Genomic DNA, 13,950 nt, shown 5'->3' with positions numbered 1-13,950 from the left:
TCTGTTTCATTCTGCTTCAGGCGGCGGGTAGCCTGATAAACCAAATCACTCTCCCCTTCCTCGAGCAGAGGTAGCCCGATGAAGCGGTGTGCACCGGGATAGACTGCAGGGCGACTCATCACGAAGTACACACCTTTCCCCGTCTCTGCGCCTACACACAATCGAAACCTATTCTTCATGAGGGCACAGAGTAAATCTATCGTTTTTTCTCTTTCTTTCTTGCTTCCTTCTTCAGGCAGACACACACAAGCACATGCAACAAAAAGGCCCTTCCTCCTCGCTTGCACTCTCGTCTGTGACTTTACGATGACGGAAGCGGGTAGGCGATGATCAAAGAAACGAGAGTGCAAGCAACGGACGGACAGGACGGACAGACAGACAGGCGGATGTATACAGCCGGAGAAAGCGGGAAGGCAAAGCGCGTAAATGGGCGGGTTCTAAGGGCAGGTCGCGAAGGGATCGACGTATGAAGGAACGGAGGGCGAGGGCAAGGACAATGTCAGCGAGGACAGGAGGGAGGGGGTGGGCGATGGAGCTGACGAGGTGGAGGAGCAGGAGGACATGCGAATGCGGGCAGGTCTGGCGCGTCAAGCCTGCTCGCGAGCCTTTCCGACAGAGATCTTGCCCTCGCAGGCGGCAATAGCCCGCATAATCTCACTAAAGTTCTTCTGGAAGTTGTCGGCATCGACTTCGTGGACAGCCGAGACGTCGTAGGCGCACGAGACCGACATGTTGCCGCCAAGGGTGACGACACCAAGGGTGTAGAGGCCGCGGACGCCATCGAAGCTGGAGTTGACGACGCCACCAAAGTAATCGCAGCGCAGGCGGCTGTCGCTATCGTCGGCATTGGGCGGGGCCATGGGGTAGTCCCAGGCGCCAATGTTGGCCAGCTCGACACTGTAGGAACGCGAGAGCTTGGCCAGGTCGGCCTTGGACTCGATCCACTTCCAGAGCTTGGGGTGGCGGTAGGCGTAGTTGACGAGCTTCATGCGCGAGATCGAGGCGCGGAAGCTGGTGCGGATGGAGCGACTGACTGCCCGACAGCGTTCCCAGAAATCGTGGTAGTCGTCGTAGGCCATGTTGGCATTCATGATGGAGCCGCCGTAGCCGCCAAAGACCCGCAGGGCCGGGTCGGAGGCACGGTCGCCACCGTTCATGAGGTTGGATCCCGGAATCAGGAAACGCACCGACGAGGTGATGACCCAGCCCTGGTGGTTGGGCAGCGGGCGGTGTCGATATTTGGGCAGCTTCGAGAAGGACGTGCGCACGGCGCCCAGAGCGGTGACGATCAGGACGGCGGCGATGGTGGTGCGCTCGGCCTTTGCGCGCTTGCGCAGGATCGAGGTGAAGTCCGAGTCAAACCAGATCTGGCGGACATTGGTGTAGTTGCGCAGGGGCTTCATGGGAGACACAATCAAGGTTTGCGGGTTGCTACGGTTGCGGCTGTGAGAGGCCGCTGCAACGACGACTTGGCCCGCGGTCGCGGATGAGGATGCGGACGAGGACGGAGCGGGCTGGGCAGTGGCCGCAGCAAAGGTGACTGTCTGTCCAACGGCAGTGGGGGCAACGACAACGGTGGAGGGGCCCATCTCGGTCGGCGACTGCTGCTGTTGCTGAAGCTGTTGTTGCTGCTGCTGTTGGTATTGAGCAAAGTCGATCTGCTTGGGGGTGGGTTTGAAGTCATCGTCGTCATCGGGATCGAGCTCGAAATCGCCCTGCTCGTTGACGAGCATGGAGAGCGTGCGGCCCTTGATTCTGTCCTTTGGCTTCTTCTTCAAGAAGTTGAAGGCCATGGCGGTGGCCGCTGTGGGGGCGAGGCAAAGGGTGCGAGACAGCGTTAGCGCGGTCTGCTGTGCTTCTGGTGCACAGGTTGGCCAAAGAACTGCCAACCGAGCAGCGATTATAACGATTGTACACAACGCAATGCACTGCAAGGCAATGCACGGTCATGGAATGGGATGCAATGCAAGGTCATGGAATGGGATGCAGTGCAAGGCAACGCCGTGCAATAAAGCGCAATGCGATATGATGCAGCGCAAGTGCTGTGCACAGAGGTCACGCCTTACCCGGCAGGACCTCAAAGACGTTCGGGTCAAAGAGGTTGTCGAGGATGGGCGGGGGGCTCTGGGCAACGGGGATGTTCTCGAGGTGCAGGTTGTCGGGGTTGAAGTGGGCGTCGTCACAAAACTCGGAAAAGGTGCGAGCGTAGGCCAGCATGGACAGGCCGTCGCCAAGGCAGTGGTGGAACGAAAACATGACGTAGAAGGACGGGGCACCGTCGTCCATGGCGTCATGGTGGAAGGAGCCGTGCTTGATGATGCCGTCGACAACCTTGGTGGAGTCGTTCTTGCTGCGGAAGTGGTTTCGCCAGCGACCGAGCGACCAGCGGGACATGGTGAAGGTGGGCGAGGGCGGGGACTCGGCCTCGACCAGATTGTCGAGCGAGTCGTGGACGACCTCGAGGTCGAAGGCCGAGGCGGACTTTGCGGGCGGGACGCCGGCGCCAGAGCGATCGACGCCCTTGCCTTTGGCATCGGCCAGGGGCGATGAGTGGCGCTGTTTGCCCGTCTCGACGAGCTCCTTGCTGCCGACGATACAGCACTTCCAGAGAGGGAGCTTTGGATCGTTGATGTCAAAGTTGGTGTTGATTTCTTCCTTGACAACCTCCTTCCAGTTGTCGTTGCCATCGTCGACGACGGCGCGGGAGATGATGGGGAGCTGGTCGGCGGTCTGGGCGAGCGAATAGGTGGTCATGGTCTCTGGGTTGATGGAGACGCAGAGCCGGTAGTGCTGGGCGGCGGCGAGGCGGACAATGTCGAGGACGCGCTGGAGACGGAGCTCGGGGACCTGCTTGGGACAGCGCATGCGGAAGATGATGCCCATGATGACCTGGGGTCGGCCGGGGGCCGAGTTGTAAAAGATGCGCTCGATGATGGAGAGGCCATTGTCGGGGATGGCAGGCTTGATTTTGTCGGGGTTGGGAGGCTTCATGGTGCGCTCGTCAATCTGCTGGCGCTGCGGTGCGAGGAAGTGGGAATGGAGTTAGGTTGATGGGGATGTGCTGGTAGATGTGCTGATAGATGTGCTGATAGATGTGCTGGTAGATGTGCTGGAGACATATTGAAGGGGACTACAATCGAAAGAGTCCGACTTGGCAATGCGAGACATGGCCATACGAGCCAGTGCAGGCAGACGACTCAGAGCCAAGCCCTGTTCCGCCTCCCTATCCTGCAGTCTGTCGCCAGTGCCGACTCACCAGCCCACTGACCCACCAGCCCACCTGCCATTTCGGTGACTCACCTGGAACTTTGTATAGGTCGGGAAAAGAAGCGAGGGTAGCCAGGCAGCAAGAGACGATGAGAGCGACGATGCAAGAACGATGGCAATAAAGGCCGTGAAGGTCCTTGGAGTTAAGAGCGAAAACGGAGGACGGGGAGCTCGAGACGACGACGACGACGAAGGCGGCGACGGGGATGAGGAGGAGGAGGCTTCGACGACGGCGCCGGGATGCGGGTCAGCAGTCACGGGGGAGGTGGCGGACGGCGACTGCAAAGACGAAGAAGGCAAAGGCGAAGATGGCAGAAACGAAGACGGGAGAGACGACGTCGTAGAGTCGCCAGAGTCAGGGGTTTTGGGAGACCGCACGGTCGAGAGCGCAGGCGAGGCCGAAGACGGGATGGGGGCGAAGGACGAAATGGCGGACCGGAGCGAGCGAGGGACTGGCAGCGACAAGATGCGGACGGAGCAGAGCAGCGAGTACGACGAGGCCAGCAGATGGACCAGGAGCGAGGGGACGGCGATCCAGAAGCGGGGAGAGAAGACCCGGAGGGGGTTCCACATACAATCGGGGGAGATGGGATGGATGGAGTCGAAGGATGTGTTAAAAGAGATTTTTAATGTGTTAAAGTATGGTGCGGGTAATAGTCACCCTGTGCAACAGAGCCTTGGAGGGATCGGATGCGATCGATGCAGCAGGGCGATGGATGATGCGACAGATGATGCGACGGACTCAATGCGACGGACTGAATGCGGTGTGATCAACACATCCAAGCGTGGCTGGGCGGCCAAGAGCGAGAGGGCGGCGAGGGCGGCGGCGAGGGGCGGGCGAGAGCGGCGGCCAAGAGCGGCGGATTGGATTGGATGGAAAGATGGACAGATAAATAGATAGATAGATAGATGGATGGATGTATGGATGGAAAGAATATCGTGAGAAGTACAAGTTGATTGTGGAGTATAAGTTAATGGATAGAACATGGATTTGAATGTACAGAGTATGGACTGCGATAGAATGGACATTGTTAGGGAGGATTGTCGACGTCCAACACAGACCCAACGCTCTGCTCGTAACTATCTAGTCGATCAATTGACTATCCAGTCGATCAATTGACTATCCAGTCGATCAATTGACTATCCAGTCGATCAGTTGATATCCTACACTCGGCGCCGTCGACTCGTCCTCTGACCCGCTCTCGTTCCTGCAGTACGCATCCCGTCCGATGCGAATATCTCGCCGTTTGCCAACACCGCTCTCGTCCTGTTCTCATCCGACATGACTTGCCGAGGACCAGCCCAGCCGAGCCGCCGATTTTCCCATTGGCCAAGCCCGAGCACGCACAGCGCGGGGAGACGGGCATGTCGCGCACGCTGAAATGCATGCGTGCCTTGGCTCTGGACCGGCTGCTTGGCCACAAAGGCAACATCGGTGAATGCCGCGAAACCGCATCGCTGTGGATACTGAGATGTATTGAGGAACAGGCACAGCCTCGATCGACCTTGCCACTTGATCGGAAAGGAGATGAAACGGAATAGAGTCGATGCTGCTCGCTTGGATGGCTTGCCTGGATGCTCTGCCTCTCTGTCGATCGCCCGCTGCGACACAGATGCTGCGACACAGATGCTGCGAGTTGGCCTTTGGGAGAAACTCGTGCATCAGGGCCACTTGCCGAGTTCCTTGAGACTCTCGACGGCCCTGTTCGGCCGACAACCGACACCACTCGACAGTCTTGGTCAAGTCCTCGGCGACATCGTTTTGCCAGAAGTGACCCATACGAATTGCCTTGCCCGGCCCGAGGGCCATGGGGACACCAAGCACGGGTGCGCAGCAGCCATTGGATGGATCCGGCAGCGCACCGCCACCAAGAGAGGCCAGCCAGCAGCGTCCTCCCCCTGCCCCAATCTCGATTCCATCTTCCCCCATCAGCAACATCGAAGCATGGCAGCTGGCAACAGAGAACCAATGCTGGGCATGATCCTCCAGAGAATCAAGGACATCAGCGACAGCGCCGCCGATGTCGGCCAGCTGTACCACAAGACATTCGCCAAGATCCACTCGCAGTCGAGCCACCCGGCCGAGCTGGTCACGGTGGTGTCGGCGATCGCCACGGCCCAGTCGATCCTGACCCCGCAGATCATCGCCGATGTGTTTGGACTCGAGATCGGCGTCGTTCGCGAGTGTCTCAAGAGCCTCAGTCTGGTCCTCGATCCTGGCGCCAATGGACTGGGTCCCCGAGGCAGCCCGTCCACCAATACCGAGGTCAAGTTCAACCACAAGTCGGTGGCGGACTATCTCCTCGGCGACGCATCGACTGGCCATCTGTGGCATGTGTCGAGCTCGTTCCACACGGTGTTTGCCCAGGGATGTCTCGGTGTGATCCTCTCGCACGAGCCAGTGATCAACATCTGCGATATCTTCGACTTTCACGACGATATCCCAGACCTCGAGGACAGGGTCTCAGCCACGATCACACCGTCGCTGCGATACAGCATCGCCCACTGGATCACACACTTTGTGTGGTGTGTGGACGGAGTGGCCGAGTCGAGTCTGGTGTGGCAGTCGACCGAGATGGTCGATGTGGCAGCGGTGCTCACTCGGTTCGTCAAGACGCATGTGTTCTTCTGGCTCGAGTGTGGGTCGCTCACACATGTGGTCAAGCCGATCATCGAGCAACTGGCTGTGCTGCGAGGAGTGATCGCCAAGGCACCCAGCACCATCGTCGACGACACCACAAAGGAACTGGTCAAGGACACGTATCGATTCATCCGCGAGTTTGCCGATCCCGTCATCAAGAGTGCACCACAGGTGTACAACTCGGGGTATGCATTCACACCGAAGGAGACGGCGATCTACAAGACATATGCCACCCAGCTCGAGGACAAGATCCCGTTCCTGGTCACCTGCGGTCCAGCACCCACCTGGGATCCGTGTGAGGTGACACTCACTGGTCACTCGAGCCAAGTGAACTCCGTTGCGATCTCACCCGATGGCAAGATTGTTGTCTCGGGCTCTGATGACGGTACCATCAAGTTGTGGGATGCCACCACAGGCCAAGATCAACATGCTCTTGAAGAACACACAGCCGAAGTGAACTCAGTCGCAATCTCGCCTGATGGCAAGTCGATTGTCTCTGGCTCTCAAGATGGCACCATCAAAGTGTGGGATGCCACCACGGGCCAGCTGAAGCGCACTCTTGAAGGCCACACGGACGGCGTCAATTCTGTCGTGATCTCACCCGATGGAAAATGGATTGTCTCTGGCTCAGGTGATAAGACCATCAAGTTGTGGGATGCCTCCACTGGCGGGTTGAAGCACAGTCTCGAGGGACACACAGGCACCGTTACCTCTGTGGCAATCGCACTCGATGGCAAGTGGATTGTATCTGGCTCAACTGATCGGACCATCAAAGTATGGGATGCCATCAATGGCCATGTAAAGCGCACCCTCAAGGGACACACAGGCGATGTCAACTCGGTGGCCATCTCTCCTAATGGCAGGTTGATTGTCTCAGGCTCAACCGACAAGACCATCAAGATATGGTATGCGTCCACGGGCCAAGAGCAACACATCCTCGCCGGACACACAGAGCGTGTGACCTCTGTGGCGATCTCACCCGATGGCTGGTGGATTGTCTCTGGTTCTGACGACAAGACCATCAAGATGTGGGATGTCGCCACTGGCCAATTGCGACGCACTCTCGAAGGACATACAGAAAGTGTCATCTCCGTGGCGATCTCGCCTGATGGCGAGTCGATTGTCTCGGGCTCGGCTGATCAAACCATCAAGGTGTACGGTACATCCTTTCCGTTCAATTTTGTGCCCAACCAACAGAGCCGCTGCGTTCGAGCCGTTGCTCTGACTCCTGATGGCAACACCATCGTCACTGGATCTGACGACAATCCTATCGAGCTCTGGGATGCGGCTACCGGCAATCTCAAGCGCAAACTGGAGGGCCAATCCGAAGGCGTCACCAGCATCTCTGTCACCTCCGATGGCCGGTGGATTGCAGCAAACGCCGAGGGCAGTTCCCTATGGATTTGGGATTTCAGCTCGGGTCGGCTGAAGTGGAAGCTCCAAGGGCACGCTGATCGCATCGTGACCATCGCTGCCTCACCCAGCGGCTCTCTGATTGCTTCTGCGTCCAACGACATGACCGTCCGAATATGGGACGCCGAAGCTGGCCAACAAACCCACATCCTTGAGGCCCACGGAGCGAATCTGGCGTCCGTTGCTTTCTCGCCTGACAGCAGCATGCTCGCGACGGCGTCTCACGACGGCACCGTCACCATCTGGGACACAGCCCGGTGGCAGCAAGTGCAGGTGATCGAGAGCTGTGCCGACTCGTTGGAGTCTGTCGAGTTTGCTGCCGGCCGACAGTTTATCGCGGTCACCCAGAGGTGCGGCCAGCAGCTATTCTGGCATCTCGCCGATGATCTGTTTGTCCCATCAGAGCCACCTGGGAATCATCGCACTGCTTCGGGCTGGAGCCGTGTGGAGCAGGAGCAGGCCGAATGGATCGTGCAGGATCGGCATTCGCAGTGGATCCGGCATGGGCGATGCATTGTGCAGATTCCACTCTCTCTCTTTGACTGGTCGAATCGCCAGACAACGGCATCGGGGGCTCTTGTGATGGCACATCGACGACCGGTCGTTATCCACACGAATCGCTCGTGAGTACGGTGCACTCGACAGTGGTTGACAACGTCTATGATGCCTTGATTTCCTGTCGGCTGCGGCTGTTTCAATACAACCCTTTGATCAACGAGGCAACGAAACAAGAGGGGCAGAGAGCGATGCGCTGTGTTGCAGCGTCCAAATGGTATGGAGATGCAGTGCCGCTGCTGCTCCGTTCACTCACCAGCAGCGCCTCCGAGTGCACCAAGCCTCAGGTATCCATCCCTTCCCTTCACTCCATCCCTTCCATTCATATCACCCATACCATCCATATCACCCATACCATCCATACCACCCACCGCCTCCATGTCATTGATTGCTTCCATTCACCCACCACACACCGGCACGAGAGATGCGGCGACTGCACTGGGACTCGCAATCTATCCTGAACTCAGCGCCGTCGATACAGCCCGAGTGTAGTCCGCATTCGTTCGTTTTCAGGAGGGGCGATCGCTGAAATATCAGAGCTCTCTCGGACAGTGCCAGCCGGGCTGCTTTGGTGTCGGTGTCGTTGCTGCGAGGTGTGTGGACCTCCCAAACACTCGGTCTGGAAACAAACAAACAAACGTGATGATGCGTCAGCCATCTCATGGGTATCCACTTGCCCCTGTCCAAAACTGCCCCACTCCGCCCCGCCCTCGCTGTCGTGCGGTGGAGATCATCCCGCCACCAGCTCGGTATCCAAGAAAGCCGGCTATAAAGCTCTCGCCGTGCGTACCCCCGGCGCTGCATTTGCTGCCCATACGCTGCTGTTCACATACTGCTATTTTCTTCGCACATTGTTTCTCACGAGCGGAACAAAAAAAGAGTGCGTAAACGAATAGACACTCGTGCGCCCCCCCCCTCCCAGAACCATCCTGCACTCGCCTTTCGCCTGTCCCCATCTTGACCACCCCAAAAATGAACAGCGACAATCACTGGCATATCTGCCCTGAGGCCATCACCAACTTGTCGTCTCTTCCCATTGCTCGCGGAGGATTCGGCGAAGTCTACACAGCCTCGTATTATGGATCGGACGTCGCCGTCAAGGTGCTCTTCCGCTCACACAACGAACAAGAGCTGGCCAACTTTAACCGCGAAATCAGCATTTGGTTTCGATTAAACCACCCGAATATCCTTCCCCTTCTAGGGGCCTGCGACGCCGATGACAAACACTACATGGTTTCGCCCTTGATGCAAAATGGCTCGCTCTATCGGTACCTCTCCAATCCCCAAACCAACTGCAGCATTCGCGACAGGCTGCAGCTCATGTACCAGGCCGCGTCCGGAATGGCCTATCTCCATGGCAAAAACGTCATTCACGGCGATCTCAAGTCAATGAACGTCCTCCTCGATAAGAGCTTCAACGCCGTCATATCGGACTTTGGCATGTCCCGCACCAAAGCCAGCGCCTCTGTCTCCAGGCGCATGGCGTCGCGAGAGACCGCTGGAGGCACGCTCGATTACATGGCGCCCGAGATGCTGGATGACGAAAGCCCCACAGGCTCGACCAAGGCAACGGACGTGTATGCCTTTGGCATCATGCTCTTTGAGGTATTCAACAGCTGCAATCACATCTGGACCGCCATCGATGGCAGCCCCATGCGAGACAGCGTCATCGAGCGGCAGGTCTGTCGCGGAAATCGGCCCAAGCGGCTCGCCAACATACCGGACGACATCTGGGCCCTTATCGAGCTGTGTTGGCACCAAAATGCCGTCCAGCGGCCTGCTTTCACACGTATCCTCGACCACCTCCAACCCTACAAGTCCGCGTCAAGCGATCTGAGTGCGGCCCCTCAAAGCGGAATCGGCATCCGCCTTGAGTCGGTGCTGTCGTCAAGACCAAGCAGCACCAGCAACGTCGCCGGCGTTGGCTCTGGATATGCTTACAGTCCGGCAGATACTCGAAGCTCGCGGCTGTCCACCAGCGACGCCAGTCGATCGCAATCATTGGAGCGCCTGCTCTCCGATCTCGAGTCCTTGGATTCCGTTCCTGGCCCGATCCTCGCCCAGACCCGCCAAGGCGATCCTGCGGCCTGCCTCGAAGTTGCGCGAATCGTCGCCGAGGAGGTCACTTCCGGGCGAGCCAATTGGAGCTCTGCCGCCCAGCTCTTCAAGATCAGCGCCGACCAGGGCAATCTCGAGGCGAGCTTCCAGATGGGCTGGCTCTGTTTCACTGGCATGGGCATCAGCAAGAATGATCGAAGCGCGCTGTGGTACTGGAAGCAGGTCCACGACCGATCCCGCGATGTCATCACGAAGCCGATTGCCACGTTTATGCTGGGCTGGTGCCACTATCTCGGTCGAGGTACTTCCGCCGACCCAAGGCTGGGCCTCGAGCTGATCAAGCAGAGCAAGACGAGCGAGTTTACCCTTGGAGAAGGCAGCATCCACACCGAATGTGTGATCCCGTTGGACACGGCCATAGCCCGCAAGTTTTTCGAGCTGTGTCAGGCCGGATCGGAGCACGACTGGCTCTGCAAGACCATGGTGGCGGTCTGTGCCCTGAACGGCTTTGGAACACCCATGGATCGCCAGCGCGCCGCACAGATCTTCGACCAAGTGGCCGCGCAGGGACACGGAATCGGCGAGTACTGGCTCGGCCGCTGCTACGACTGGGGCTGGGGACTGCCGCAGAGCCGCAGCACCGCTTACCGGTGGTATCTCGCCGTGGCCCGCCGTGGCGACTCGTACGGACAAAACATGGTCGGCCGTTGCTATCAAGAAGGCTGTGGCGTTTCCCAGGACCATGCCATCGCCGTCGAATGGTACCGCAAATCGGCCGAGCAAGGCAATTCGTATGGCCAAAACAGCCTCGGAGATTGCTACTGGAGTGGCCAGGGCACCGCCCAGAGCAGCGCCGAAGCAATCGAGTGGTACCAAAAGTCGGCCCAGCAAGGCAACATCCGCAGCCTCAACTTCTTGGGAATCTGCTACGAAACTGGGAGGGCCGTCAAGCAAGACGGCACGCTTGCCTTGCAGCTTTACACCCGGGCTGCGGAACAGGGCTACTGGCGGTCGCAGTGGAACCTTGCACTCTGCTACGACTACGCCAAGGGCACCCCCCGGAACGTGAGACAGGCCATCTTTTGGTATCGGCAAATCAAGGGCGGTGTCGTCGATTTGGCCATGCAGCAGCTGCAGCGCATTGAGAATGGTGGAACTGGGAACCTGCAACATACGCCGATTTAACAGCCTCTGTCGCATCAATGAAACAATATGCACCATACATAGAGCCGAATTGCGACGGGCCGGGGAGGGAGGCAGCGGAGCGCACTTTGCTGAATGATACTTTCATGGCGACGACCAAAGCCAAAGCCAAAGCCAAATGCGGCGAGGGATGGGACGCACGGCTATCCCATCCCAGCCACTCTGCTCTCATCGCCACATTGCCATCTCACAGCGTTGCCACCACGACAACGAGATCGAGGGAATCGATGATATCTCTGGTATCTCTGGTATCTCTGACATCAATCGCACTGCCGGCGTCAGGGCTTATCATCGGAGGTCGCCTTCCCCCGATCTTTGGGGCATCAACGGTGCTGTTCGCACCTGAAATGCACCTCGCCCTCCTCGCCCCATTCGGTACGCTGATAGATGCTACAGATTCGCAACACTCCACAGACAAGGCCTTGGTGAGGATCTGCCGTTCAAGACTAGAGATGGATTATTGGGTGGGGATGCCTTGGTGACAGCATTGTTTCAGAGCACAAAGCGGTGGCTGATCTCCAGGTGACCAAAGCGGCCATGTCTAATTGTGGACCGGGGAGGGTGATGCCTGCGGCGGTCGCGGTCGATGGTATCAGGTCGGTGTCAGGCCAGGGTATCCACGAGCAGCGCCGACGATTCAAATCCGATAGTGTCACTGCCGGGATTGATTCCGTGGACCGGCTTCCTCGGGGGCGGGGTCACCGGCCTTCCAAGGTCTTGGTTACTCGGCTTCACCACCCAAGAGGTCCCGGCACAGCCGAGTTTCCTCAGTATGTTGGGTCGTATTTGTCGAGCACATAGCAACTGTCTGTCAGACACAGCGTATTCGAGAAGTCAGATGGAGGAGAAATGAGCAGCCATAAGGATCGATATGGGTGCGGGCGACGTTGACTTGGCCGAGCTGTTCTGTCGTCTTGAGACGAGGAGCAAACCACGTCTGCCCTCTTCCCAATTCTGCCGGCCTCAACTGCGACCACAACTGCTAGATCCAAAAGCTCTGATATTCAGAGCAACTCACCCTCGCCGACCCGGAGCACACCCACTGTCGACAGAATTGTCGCGGCAGGGATGAAGATCTTGCGCTCGGTCTCGACAGTTTTGAAGCAAACCGTGCGAGTAAAGGGACAGGGCTGGTATCCGATTTCAAAGTTGCCATAGATGGCATCAATCTCAGGGATGCTGCAATAGGCCCAGTAGGTTGTCGTCTCGCGCAGAGTGTGGCTCAGAAGGTACTCCACCCGATAGTGTCGCAGGGGCGGATGAAAGTTCAGGGGGGTATTTCGATCATGCCTTCCTGAGACAGCCTGGTGGTGTTGAAGAAGCAAAGACAAGAGTGGAGGCTGAGTCGGTCAGGAAGCATCTGAGCCGGACCGATGGAGCAACAGAGAACCATACCTTTACAAAGGCGTCCATGCGGGTGTTGGCAAATTCGTGGCTGAACAGCTGGCCCTGAACAAATAGCTCCCCGTCGTCAGTGGCCAATCCTGCATAGCAAACGGCGCAGAGTGCATCCTCGTTCCAGAAAGCGCGGATGCTCTCCATCACGATTGCGTGGTTGTCGCTGTGGACCGGGTTGTGTGCAAGATAGAGCTGCGCATAGGCCTCTTGGAGCAGCTGGACGCTGGATGCATCGAGAGTGATGGACCGACCGTGCCCCATGAGCGTTTGCTTCCCAGCGTCGTCGTGGATGCGAGGTCCAAGCAGCTTCAGGATGGGCTGGGTGAGGCTGTAGACTCGGTTTGATCTTTCGGAGGCAACCGAGAATGACGACCCAGAGTGCGATTCTGAAGGATCCGTTGCTGCGCTGGTGCTGGGGGCGCTGAGTTCCTGATAGATATACATGGGTCCAAAGTTGCTGACGCATTCGGGAACGTGGCTCAGAAGATGCATACAGTCCATATGGAGGTCGCTTGGCTGCGACGAACCAACGTCGATGACACTCTGGGGCCACGGGAGGGCAGTAACAGAGCTGGAGCAAGTCGAGGAAGGGGTTATGGATGGGTGAGAAGCGAGAACCGCCCCTCCCCCCGTATTGGCTATGAGAGTTGCAGCCAGGACAGGCCACGACTGCACAAGACATGTTGCTCTACCCCCACCGCTCGTACCGGCTGTAATATTCGATAAAGTTGTTGGTGTGCTCCACGAGCTGGGACAGCTGTGGCACTGTGATCTCCTTGAGGAGCGCTATCCTCAAGACTTGCACAAACTGACTCCATCCGCTCCTACAAGCCGAGACGTTGGATTGCAATAGCAAACACGAGCACCGGCGTATCAGTTGGCCAGCATGGGGGCAAATCGTGGCGATTTGGGTTCCAGCGTCATGCTCTTGAATGCAACCACAAGACTCACAGGTGCTTCTGGGGCAGCCCTGCCTTTCGGAGCAGCGGCAGTGAGTACATGGTGATCCAGTAGATCCATTCGATTGGTGAAAAGGACTTCCAGTGTCTTGAGATGTTGCGAGGCCGCACCTCAAACGACGATGGCACAAAATCCCGACTTGCTTCCATTATATCCCCAATTTCTGCCAGGGTACCTGCACCCAGAGGCTCGGCAAGCATCGAGCCTTGGGGGACAGACGTTTCTCCGATCCAAATGGAAAACATGAGCGAGCCGATGTCGGAGGCTAGCTTCAAGATGTTGATGAGGCGAGGAACTCCGAACTCGAGTGCTGGGATTGCAAAAGTAGTCAAAGCTGCCCCGTTGTCGGCTGCAGGGTTGAGGAAGAGACATACCTCGCATCAGATGCCGATGCACTACGATGCTGACCCCAACGACAACAGCCATCGACATGGCTACTCGCAGCCGAGAGATTT

The 13,950-nt window shown here is 57.9% G+C and overlaps 3 protein-coding genes across 3 annotated transcripts; 1 reads left to right on the top strand and 2 right to left on the bottom strand.

Moving 5' to 3' along the window:
* Positions 1 to 587: 587 nt before the first annotated feature.
* Positions 588 to 2,991, bottom strand: BJ171DRAFT_481470 (uncharacterized protein; the record flags this gene model as incomplete). The annotated part of the gene is made up of 2 exons (XM_053108942.1): positions 588 to 1,804; positions 2,067 to 2,991. The coding sequence occupies 2 exons, from the start codon at positions 2,989 to 2,991 to the stop codon at positions 588 to 590; spliced, it is 2,142 nt and encodes a 713-aa protein (XP_052961855.1).
* A 5,857-nt stretch (positions 2,992 to 8,848) lies between these two features.
* On the top strand, positions 8,849 to 9,673 carry BJ171DRAFT_433084 (flag-tagged protein kinase; the record flags this gene model as incomplete). The annotated part of the gene is made up of 1 exon (XM_053107924.1): positions 8,849 to 9,673. A coding segment is annotated over one exon (825 nt), but the record flags the coding sequence as incomplete, so codon positions are not given.
* Positions 9,674 to 11,738: 2,065 nt separating this feature from the next.
* On the bottom strand, positions 11,739 to 13,327 carry BJ171DRAFT_34992 (uncharacterized protein). Its single transcript, XM_053107145.1, has 4 exons — positions 13,243 to 13,327; positions 12,533 to 13,106; positions 12,156 to 12,441; positions 11,739 to 11,941 (listed from the first exon to the last, which is right to left on the bottom strand). Exons 2-4 carry the CDS (start codon positions 13,034 to 13,036, stop codon positions 11,859 to 11,861), a joined length of 873 nt encoding a protein of 290 aa, XP_052961853.1. The 5' UTR covers positions 13,037 to 13,106; positions 13,243 to 13,327; the 3' UTR covers positions 11,739 to 11,858.
* Between the last annotated feature and the right edge of the window lie 623 nt (positions 13,328 to 13,950).

The sequence above is a fragment of the Polychytrium aggregatum genome (assembly GCF_025602895.1).
Source record: "Polychytrium aggregatum strain JEL109 chromosome Unknown BJ171scaffold_114, whole genome shotgun sequence".
NCBI classification, from domain to species: Eukaryota; Fungi; Chytridiomycota; class Chytridiomycetes; order Polychytriales; genus Polychytrium; species Polychytrium aggregatum.
The sequence above is the reverse complement of the archived record's forward strand: the minus strand, read 5'-3'. Positions and strand labels throughout refer to the sequence as shown.

Excerpts from the sequence above, each read along its gene's own strand:
- BJ171DRAFT_34992 (XM_053107145.1), bottom strand. The coding sequence starts at position 13,036 with ATGGACTGTATGCATCTTCTGAGCCACGTTCCCGAATGCGTCAGCAAC. Across the intron at positions 12,442-12,532 it reads GCATGGACGCCTTTGTAAAG|GCTGTCTCAGGAAGGCATGA; the intron begins GTATGGTTCTCT and ends CAACACCACCAG. Across the intron at positions 11,942-12,155 it reads TGTGCTCCGGGTCGGCGAGG|TTGCTATGTGCTCGACAAAT; the intron begins GTGAGTTGCTCT and ends TCTGACAGACAG.